This window comes from Haliotis rubra, unplaced genomic scaffold, assembly GCF_003918875.1.
Source record: "Haliotis rubra isolate DU_JTF1 unplaced genomic scaffold, ASM391887v1 Scf1046, whole genome shotgun sequence".
Taxonomy (NCBI): domain Eukaryota; kingdom Metazoa; phylum Mollusca; class Gastropoda; order Lepetellida; family Haliotidae; genus Haliotis; species Haliotis rubra.
In genome coordinates, this window is record NW_025764944.1 from 77,468 (window position 1) to 89,224 (window position 11,757).

The 11,757-nt window shown below is 42.4% G+C and overlaps 1 protein-coding gene across 1 annotated transcript; it reads right to left on the reverse strand.

Annotated features, from left to right (window-relative positions):
• Positions 1-1,785: 1,785 nt before the first annotated feature.
• On the reverse strand, positions 1,786-6,479 carry LOC124275284. The gene is made up of 3 exons (XM_046710769.1): positions 6,182-6,479; positions 2,564-2,974; positions 1,786-2,201 (listed from the first exon to the last, which is right to left on the reverse strand). Exons 2-3 carry the CDS (start codon positions 2,930-2,932, stop codon positions 1,851-1,853), a joined length of 720 nt encoding a protein of 239 aa, XP_046566725.1. The 5' UTR covers positions 2,933-2,974; positions 6,182-6,479; the 3' UTR covers positions 1,786-1,850.
• Positions 6,480-11,757: the final 5,278 nt, after the last annotated feature.

An 11,757-nucleotide genomic window follows, 5' to 3' on the forward strand; every position in this document is an offset into this window, starting at 1 on the left:
GTTTAATATAGGTCAAAGCTGAAAAGATAGCTTTGGCCTCGGCAGTGAAAATGGAACTGTTGTCGGGAATCCTAGAGGAGACAGTCTTAGATCCAATGACTGTAGCACTGGCGACTTGGCCCTCATCCTTGGATCCGTCTGTGAAAATGGATCTATGGGTGTCATACTTGGAACGTAACTGGATGTATTCCTGCTGGAACATCAAGGGATTTGTTTCAGACTTTTTTGAATTTAGTGAGGGTAAGATCGACCTGTGGTTTCACCATCTGCCAGGGTGGTGAAGACAGGAGTCGGTAAGGTGCTATGCTATTGAGATTAATTTTAGCTGCAGATATGTGTGGTTGAATTCTGATTCCAAGTGGTGGAACCAGGCTTGGCAGTTTAGGAAACAAGTGTTCATAGAGAGGGTTGAAAACACAATTGTATGCTGGATTGGACTGATTTGAACGTAGTTTAGTGATGTACTGCAGTGAAAGTTTAATGCGGCGTTGTTCAAGGAAAGGTTCGTTAGCCTCTGCATATAGACTGTCTACCGGAGAGGTCCTAAAAGCTCCCAGGCAGAGCCTCAGGCCTTGGTGGTGGATAGAATCTAGTTTTTCTAAATTGCTTTTGCAGGCTCCACCATAAACAATGGAGCCGTAGTCTAGTTTAGAGCGAACCAAAGATTTGTACAAGTGAAGGAGGGTAATCTGATCCCATCCCCACTCTGTATTTGAAACGACTTTGAGTAAGTCCAGAGCCTTCAAGCACTTGGTTTTCAAATATTTTATGTGTGGCAAGAATGTCAGGTGGCGGTCGAATATGAGTCCAAGGAATTTGGCCTCTTCTACTACATTGATGGGAGTACCATCTAAAGATAGGTCTGGATCCTTGTGTGGTCTGTATTTACAACAAAAGTGAATACAATTTGTTTTGGATTTTGAAAACTTAAAGCCATTTTCATTGGCCCATTTTTGGATTTTGTTAAGGCAGAGTTGTAGCTGCCTTTCTATTGCGTGTATGTTCTTACCACGACATGAAATATTGAAATCGTCCACGAAAAGGGACCCATCAACACAACTGTTCAGGACGTTAGTGAGGCTGTTAATTTTGATGCTAAAAAGGGTGACAGACAGGATGCTGCCTTGAGGGACGCCCTGATCTTGGTGGAAATAATCAGACAATGTGGAACCTACCCGTACTTGAAATTGTCTGTTGTTTAAAAACTGAGATATGAATTGAGGTAATCTGCCCCTCAATCCAAATTCATGTAAATCTTTTAAGATACCATGTTTCCACGTTGTATCGTATGCTTTTTCTAAAGCGAAGAAGATAGATACAGCTGTCAGATGATAATGGAAGGTGACGCTGAAGAATTTCGGCGATTTTCTGTCAGATTTCTCTGACCCACCACCAAGTCAGATCTGTACATGTGTGTGGAGGATATGGATTTCCATCACACTTTGGCCATCAAACTGTCGACTTGTCGAACGCAGTATTGTGCAAAATGTTTATCAAAGTCTGAAGAGACGTTGTCCTCTATCTTCACGTAGAAGAAGAAATCGTGATTAGTCTAATTCCTACTTCGCGCAAAAAAGTTAACCACAACCTGAGATAATACTTAAATTAAATAATAATGAAATAACAGACGTGGCGTCAAAACTCATAGTGACATGCACGTGCAACATGTGCCAGTTAATCTGCAAAACACAGAACGTTTTCCAGCAGTATCACCTCAGCCATCGTTAAAACCATCATCACTCGCTCATTTTACCCAGTCCTGGAGAAAATACAACTTACATCAGCTGTACGTAATAAAAAGCATTTATTATCCATCCGTCACTATTTACACTACGAGGGCTACACAGGTATCAGATCGTCCGTCGTTTTCTCCTGAATGGCTTAAACCGAACATTGTCTACTTTATCCAGCGGGACGCTGTCGTCGTGCACACTGTCCACGTTAACACCAGGGCCCTTCATGTAGAAGATCGACGGCGTCGACAACAACTGGGTCGATGTCTCAATCTCGGGGGGCGTTTCTTTGGTTGCCATAGCAATGATGACGCCTAGTGGAATGAGCAAACCTAGACCCCCAGCCAAGATGTGTATGACCTTTTTGTTGTTGACCGTAGGGAACCCGTTCCGGAGAGGTCGAGGGTCCTGCAGCGGGGGTCGGAGAAGTCGCAGTTGTGGGAGGGAGCCGGGGGGACGTCGCACCTGCTGCACAACACAGAGAGACGCAATGTAACCCCTGATTTAGCGGGAGATCTGACTGATATCATTAAGTTATACGGCGAGTGAGTGAGTGAGTGAGTGAGTTTAATGCCGGGTTAGACACAATGTCAGTCAACTCCCACTGTGCCATTCAGATGTCCGAGGACAGTCGGAAGTATACTTTCGTGAAACCAAGAAGTACAGGCTTCGAACCCACCGTCATACACTAACAACACGACTTAAGTGCGAAGAGTGCGCAGCGAATTTCGGCGCCTAAGGCACTTCCAGTAACAGAACTCACTCTTACTTCTATATCCAAACACCTGCTTCAGTCTTACTTCTATATCCAAGCACCTGCTGCAACTTACCTGGAGGAGGTTCTCGGCCGCATCAGTCGACGTCCTGGGTATCTGCAGCTCCACCGTTCTCCATGTCGGTGGGTGACGACTTCGGGAACGACCTGATGAATATCGGGAATGTCTTGCCCTTCGTCCATTCTCATTGGCTATGAGGGATTGATAGGCACATCTGATTGGCTGAGCTGGTATAGGGCTATTGTTTTCATGAATTACCTGACCAATCACCTCTGAGTATGGTGGAGGGGGTGATCGACTGCGCAACTCTACAGGCCGGTATGGCGGAAGCGGAAGTGGGACAGGGGTTCGGATAGCTTCTGCATAAGATGGCGGCTGGACGATGTCATTTCTGATGTCGGGTTCCACCTCGGTCGAGTCCATGTCAGTGTGGGGGAATTGGAAGACACATATTTCTCAGTTCATCTGCAGCAAGACACATGTAGAAATGACAACATATTGTGTAGTGCACGTCATACGCTCATCTCAACAATATTAACAAGTTACGAAAATGTCATATTTCCTCCAAAAATTATAAGCGCTGTTATTTTTCAAACCTTAAAAAAATCATACATTTTCAGAAATTTGCGAGACGTAGTAGCCTTGTGGTTAAAGCGATCCTTGATGTGGTTCGATCCTGATGTTTCCCAAGTGTTTTCCCAAGTAATATTGTCGGAACATGTCTGGCGTCAAACCTAATAAAACTCATTCAATCACTCTTTTCGGGCACTCTAAGCACGTTTGAATCATTCATGTTCTCCAATCAGATGTCTTCGTTTGCCTGTATAACCCTCTCACCTCAAATACCTGTATAACCCTCTCACCTCATATACCTGTATAACCCTCTCACCTCATATACCTGTATAACCCTCTCACCTCATATACCTGTATAACCCTCTCACCTCATATACCTGTATAACCCTCTCACCTCATATACCTGTATAACCCTCTCGACTCATATACCTGTATATATCTGTTGAGTTAATTTACCTGTATATCTTAGCTGTTCATATACCTGTATATATCTGTTGAGTTAATTTACCTGTATATCTGCTGTTGTCATTTACCTGTATATCTGCTGTTGTCATTCACCTGTATATAACTGTTGTCCTCATTCACCTGTATATCTGCTGTTGTCATTCACCCGTATATAACTGTTGTCCTCATTCACCTGTATATCTGCTGTTGTCATTTACCTGTATATCTGCTGTCGTCACTCAACTGTATATCTGCTGTTGTCATTAACCTGTATATACATGTTGTCGTCATTTATCTGTATATCTGCTGTTGTCGTTTACCTTTATATAACTGCTGTTGTCGTTTACCTGTATATCTGCTGTTGTCGTTTACCTGTATATCTGCTGTTGTCATTCACCTGTATATAACTGTTGTTGTCATTTATCTGTATATCTGCTGTTGTCATTTACCTGTATATCTGCTGTTGTCATTCACCTGTATATAATTGTTACCCTTTTCACCTGTATATCTGCTGTTGTCATTTACCTGTATATCTGCTGTTGTAATTTACCCGTATATAACTGTTGCCCTCATTCACCTGTATATCTGCTGTTGTCATTTACCCGTATATAACTGTTGCCCTCATTCACCTGTATATCTGCTGTTGTCATTTACCTGTATATCTGCTGTTGTCATTTACCTGTATATCTGCTGTTGTCATTCACCTGTATATATATATCTGCTGTTGTCATTCATCTGTGTATAACTGTTGCCCCCATTCACCTGTATATCTGCTGTTGTCATTTACCTGTATATCTGCTGTCGTCATTCACCTGTATATATGCTGTTGTCATTTACCCGTATATAACTGTTGTCCTCATCTACCTGTATATAACTGTTGTCGTCACTCACCTGTATATCTGATGTTGTCATTCACCCGTATATAACTGTTGTCCTCATTTACCTGTATATCTGCTGTTGTCATTTACCTGTATATCTGCTGTTGTCATTTACCTGTATATCTGCTGTTGTCATTCACCTGTATATCTGCTGTTGTATATCTGCTGTTGTAATTTACCCGTATATAACTGCACCTGTCATTCACCTGCTGTTGTCATTTACCTGTATATCTGCTGTTGTCATTCACCTGTATATAACTGCTGTTGTCATTTACCTGTATATAACTGTTGTCCTCATATACTGCTGTCATACCTGTATATCTGTTGTCGTCATTCACCTGTATATCTGATGTTGTCATTTACCTGTATATACATGTTGTCGTCATTTACCTGTATATCTGCTGTTGTCATTTACCTGTATATCTGCTGTTGTCATTCACCTGTATATAACTGTTGTCGTCACTCACCTGTATATCTGCTGTTGTCATTCACCCGTATATAACTGTTGTCCACAGCCGTGTTGCGATACAGAAAGAATAAGTAGTGACTTCTACTACAGACGTCTACTACAGGTGGGCCAGCGGTACAGATGACAACAGACGTCTACTACAGGTGGGCCAGTGTTACAAATGACAACAGATGTCTACTACAGGTGGGCCAGTGTTACAAATGACAACAGATGTCTACTACAGGTGGGCCAGTGTTACAAATGACAACATACCTCTACTACAGGTATGTTACGCATGACAACAGATGTCTACTAAGGTGGGCCAGTGTTACAAATGACAACATACTACTACAGGTGGGCCAGTGTTACAAATGACAACCTACCTCTACTACAGGTATGTTACGCATGACATGACAGATGTCTACTACAGGTGGGCCAGTGTTACAAATGACAACATACCTCTACTACGGTATGTTACACATGACAACAGAGCTACTACTACAGGTGAGTCACTGTTTCAGATGACAACAGACCAAACTACAGTTGGGGCATTGATGCAGATGACAACAGGTCTCTACTACAGGTGAGTCACTGTTACAGATGTCAACAATGGTTAACTCACACAGAGGTAGCGCGACACTAGCGGGATGCCGACGCCCTCTACCCCCTTCCCTGTTCCCCAATCTCCCCCTCCTTTTCACATGCACACACAGAACGTCACAACCCCTAATCACACTAGAACATATGTGCCATTGTACAACAAAACCATGACGTAGATGCTAGTCCACTGAGAGGGCCCACTGGACGATAGTACGTTACTGCATCTGCACCCATCTCCATTTGACTTACCTGTACAGGAAGCAGCCATTCTATTGACTGAATACTGCTCCCCCACCCCTTTCTTCCCCAGATATTACCCCGTAGACGCCAATCAATAATGCATCATTGCTGTATTAGTCACCTTCAGTTGCGAAACTTCTGCTGACAGATAGGACATGTTCTGTGTCTAGTCGAGGATCGCCTTAAGCTGCGTTACCATAGCAAACAAAGGCATATCCACACTACTTTGGACTGGTCAGGGTAGCCTGCCCCGAGTACTGTGTCATCCCTTGACCACGGGAGACCCCCAAAGAGAGAGGTCTGTTAGAAGGAGGGGCATCAATAAGCCCGTGTCGGCAGTCCCCCATTCATCTGTCATAGTCTATCCCACGGTTCCAACCAAAACACCCCCTCCCAATACAAAATGGCCTCGCCCTAAGAGGGATGTTAATGGTGGCCCGTCTGTGATAAACATGGGTACATTTGGAAAGGCACAAAACAGCTACCAACCCTAGCCAGCAGTATTAAAACCTGCGTCTCGTCGATCCACCATTTTCACAGCTGTGATATCTCCAGTCCGCCGTGATGTGCTTTACACCGCGTCATCATCCTCACAGCAACACTACGACGACAATGGCACTCAGCCTGCCACAGCAAAATGGGATAGGTCTGTTAGAGGGGTGAAAGGTAGAGATCGATACGACAGATCAGTGATGCCCGTGCCTTCTCTCGCCGAGTTCTGGTCAACAGCCGCTTCATCGATCTGACAGCACGGTCCTGGCCACCGCTGGAGATGTCCCGCCCGCCATCATGTCCAGTACCATCTATTGCACTTAACTAAACACAACATGGCGGAACGATTATTCCACGAGTCATGTTATATACATGTATCATCAGTTATCGTCTAAATGGTGTGGGTGTCGCCGATTTTTACTACAAAGACGTCGTCGTCGGCTACAGCACAGAAAATAAGTCAGTAGGTCAGCAGTACGACTGGGGATGTTTATTTGACTCAGTCTTCCCTGACAGTGGTATACATAGGTTATACAACATGTCGTTACAACAGCTTCAGAGGTGGTGGTTTAATACAACATTAGCTACAGTAACCCTTCGTCACCATTAGCCTTAGTACATCTCTGATTGTGGTATGTAGGATATATACATCACCATTAGCCTTAGTACATCTCTAATTGTGGTATGTAGGATTTATACATCACCATTAGCCTTAGTACATCTCTAATTGTGGTATGTAGGATTTATACATCACCATTAGCCTTAGTACATCTCTGATTGTGGTATGTAGGATATATACATCACCATTAGCCTTAGTACATCTCTTATTGTGGTATGTAGGATATATACATCATCATTAGCCTTAGTACATCTCTAATTGTGGTATGTAGGATTTATACATCACCATTAGCCTTAGTACATCTCTAATTGTGGTATGTAGGATATATACATCATCATTAGCCTTAGTACATCTCTGATTGTGGTATGTAGGATATATACATCACCATTAGCCTTAGTACATCTCTTATTGTGGTATGTAGGATTTGTACATCACCATTAGCCTTAGTACATCTCTAATTGTGGTATGTAGGATATATACATCACCATTAGCCTTAGTACATCTCTAATTGTGGTATGTAGGATATATACATCATCATTAGCCTTAGTACATCTCTTTATTGTGGTATGTAGGATATATACATCATTAGCCTTAGTACATCTCTAATTGTGGTATGTAGGATATATACATCATCATTAGCCTTAGTACATCTCTAATTGTGGTATGTAGGATTTATACATCACCATTAGCCTTAGTACATCTCTAATTGTGGTATGTAGGATTTATACATCACCATTGGTAGTACATCTCTTAGTACATCTCTCTAATTGTGGTATGTAGGATTTATGCATCACCATTGGCCTTAGTACATCTCTAATTGTGGTATGTAGGATTTATACATCATCATTAGCCTTAGTACATCTCTAATTGTGGCATGTAGGATTTATACATCACCATTAGTATTAGTACATCTCTAATTGTGGCATGTAGGATATATACATCACCATTAGCCTTAGTACATCTCTAATTGTGGTATGTAGGATATATACATCATCATTAGCCTTAGTACATCTCTAATTGTGGTATGTAGGATTTATACATCACCATTAGCCTTAGTACATCTCTAATTGTGGTATGTAGGATATATACATCACCATTAGCCTTAGTACATCTCTAATTGTGGTATGTAGGATATATACATCATCATTAGCCTTAGTACATCTCTAATTGTGGTATGTAGGATTTATACATCATCATTAGCCTTAGTACATCTCTAATTGTGGTATGTAGGATATATACATCACCATTAGCCTTAGTACATCTCTAATTGTGGTATGTAGGATTTATACATCATCATTAGCCTTAGTACATCTCTAATTGTGGTATGTAGGATATATACATCACCATTAGCCTTAGTACATCTCTAATTGTGGTATGTAGGATTTATACATCACCATTAGCCTTAGTACATCTCTAATTGTGGTATGTAGGATATATACATCACCATTAGCCTTAGTACATCTCTAATTGTGGTATGTAGGATTTATACATCACCATTAGCCTTAGTACATCTCTAATTGTGGTATGTAGGATATATACATCACCATTAGCCTTAGTACATCTCTAATTGTGGTATGTAGGATTTATACATCACCATTAGCCTTAGTACATCTCTAATTGTGGTATGTAGGATTTATACATCACCATTAGCCTTAGTACATCTCTAATTGTGGTATGTAGGATTTATACATCACCATTAGCCTTAGTACATCTCTAATTGTGGTATGTAGGATTTATACATCACCATTAGCCTTAGTACATCTCTAATTGTGGTATGTAGGATTTATACATCACCATTAGCCTTAGTACATCTCTAATTGTGGTATGTAGGATTTATACATCACCATTAGCCTTAGTACATCTCTAATTGTGGTATGTAGGATTTATACATCACCATTAGCCTTAGTACATCTCTAATTGTGGTATGTAGGATTTATACATCACCATTAGCCTTAGTACATCTCTAATTGTGGTATGTAGGATATATACATCATCATTAGCCTTAGTACATCTCTAATTGTGGTATGTAGGATATATACATCACCATTAGCCTTAGTACATCTCTAATTGTGGTATGTAGGATATATACATCACCATTAGCCTTAGTACATCTCTAATTGTGGTATGTAGGATATATACATCACCATTAGCCTTAGTACATCTCTAATTGTGGTATGTAGGATATATACATCACCATTAGCCTTAGTACATCTCTAATTGTGGTATGTAGGATATATACATCACCATTAGCCTTAGTACATCTCTAATTGTGGTATGTAGGATTTATACATCACCATTAGCCTTAGTACATCTCTAATTGTGGTATGTAGGATTTATACATCACCATTAGCCTTAGTACATCTCTAATTGTGGTATGTAGGATTTATACATCATCATTAGCCTTAGTACATCTCTAATTGTGGTATGTAGGATTTATACATCACCATTAGCCCTAGAACATCTTCTCTAATTGTCGTATGTAGCATTTATACATCACCATAAGCCTTAGTACATCTCTGATTGTGGTATGTAGGATTTATACATCACCATTAGCCTTAGTACATCTCTAATTGTGGCATGTAGGATTTATACATCACCATTAGCCTTAGTACATCTCTAATTGTGGTATGTAGGATTTATACATCACCATTAGCCTTAGTACATATCTAATTGTGGTATGTAGGATTTATACATCACCATTAGCCTTAGTACATCTCTAATTGTGGTATGTAGGATTTATACATCACCATTAGCCTTAGTACATCTCTAATTGTGGTATGTAGGATTTATACATCACCATTAGCCTTAGTACATCTCTAATTGTGGTATGTAGGATTTATACATCACCATTAGCCTTAGTACATCTCTTATTGTGGTATGTAGGATTTATACATCACCATTAGCCTTAGTACATCTCTAATTGTGGTATGTAGGATTTATACATCACCATTAGCCTTAGTACATCTCTGATTGTGGTATGTAGCATTTATACATCACCATTAGCCTTAGTACATCTCTAATTGTGGTATGTAGGATTCATACATCACAATCTCAGTACATTTTCCTTGGTTGTGATTAACACGATTTATGACTGTTACCCCACAAAACCGTCCCTGATCAGGTTATATGGTTTATGGACGTGCATATGCTTTCTGTTCGTGGTGTATATGGTATCATATGAGCTGCAGTACACTGCTCCTGTGGTGGTATATATGGCTGTTACACTACCATAGTACACAGCACCTGTCGTGGTATATATGGCCGTTACACCGCCTTGTCGTGGTCGTATATATGGCCGTTACACCGCCCTAGTACACCGCTCCTGTCGTGGTATATATGGCTGTTACACTGCCCTAGTACACCGCTCCTGTCGTGGTATATATGGCTGTTACACTGCCCTAGTACACCGCTCCTGTCGTGGTATATATGGCTGTTACACTGCCCTAGTACACCGCACCTGTCGTGGTATATATGGCTGTAACATCGCTCCTGTCGTTTTTTATATGTGGCTGTAACACCGCCCTAATTACACCGCTCCTGTGGTGGTATATATTGCTGTTACACCGCCCCTAGTACACCGCTCCTGTCGTGGTATATATGGCTGTTACACTGCCCTAGTACACCGCTCCTGTCGTGGTATATATGGCTGTTACACTGCCCTAGTACACCGCTCCTGTCGTGGTATATATGGCTGTTACACCGCCCTAGTACACCGCTCCTGTCGTGGTATATATGGCTGTTACACTGCCCTAGTACACCGCTCCTGTCGTGGTATATATGGCTGTTACACCGCCCTAGTACACCGCTCCTGTCGTGGTATATATGGCTGTTACACCGCCCGCCCTAGTACACCACTCCTGTCACTGCCCTAGTACCGCTCCTGTCGTGGTATATATGCCCTGGTACACCGCTCCTGTCGTGGTTTATATGGCTGTTACTAACCGCCCTAGTACACCGCTCCTGTCGTGGTTTATATGGCTGTTACACTGCCCTAGTACACCGCTCCTGTCGTGGTATATATGGCTGTAACACTGCCCTAGTACACCGCTCCTGTCGTGGTATATATGGCTGTTACACCGCCCTAGTACACCGCTCCTGTCGTGTTTTATATGGCTGTTACACCGCCCTAAGTACACCGCTCCTGTCGTGGTATATATGGCTGTAACACTGCCCTAGTACACCGCTCTGTCGTGGTATATATGGCTGTAACACTGCCCCTGGTACACCGCTCCTGTCGTGGGTTTATATGGCTGTTACACCGCCCTAGTACACCGCTCCTGCCGTGGTATATATGGCTGCTACACTGCCCTGGTACACCGCTCCTGCCGTGGTATATATGGCTGTTACACTGCCCTAGTACACCGGCTCCTGTCGTGGGTATATATGGCTGTTACACTGCCCTGGTACACCGCTTCTGTCGTGGTATATATGGCTGTTACACTGCCCCAGTACACCGCTCCTGTCGTGGTATATATGAAACGTTACACTGCCCTGAAGTACACCGCTCCTGTCGTGGTATATATGGTCATGTTACACTGCCCTAGTACACCGCTCCTGTCGTGGTTTATATGGAAACATTTACACCGCCCCAGTACACCGCTCCTGTCGTGGTATATATGGCCGTAACACTGCCCTAGTACACCGCTCCTGTCGTGGTATATATGGTGTAACACTGCCCTAGTACAACCGCCCTGTCGTGGTTTATATGGCTGTTACACCGCCCTAGTACACCGCTCCTTTCGCCGTAGGTATATATGTGTTGTTATCGCCCCTAAGTACACCGCTCCTGTCGTGGTATGTTGGCTGTTACACTGCCCCAGTACACCGCTCCTGTCGTGGTATATATGGCTGTTACACCGCCCTAGTACACCGCTCCTGTCGTGGTATATATGGCTGTTACACTGCTCTAGTACACCGCTCCTGTCGTGGTATATATGGCTGTTACACTGCCCTA

Excerpts from the sequence above, each read along its gene's own strand:
- LOC124275284 (XM_046710769.1), bottom strand. The coding sequence starts at position 2,932 with ATGGACTCGACCGAGGTGGAACCCGACATCAGAAATGACATCGTCCAG. Across the intron at positions 2,202-2,563 it reads CGGCCGAGAACCTCCTCCAG|CAGGTGCGACGTCCCCCCGG; the intron begins GTAAGTTGCAGC and ends TGTGTTGTGCAG.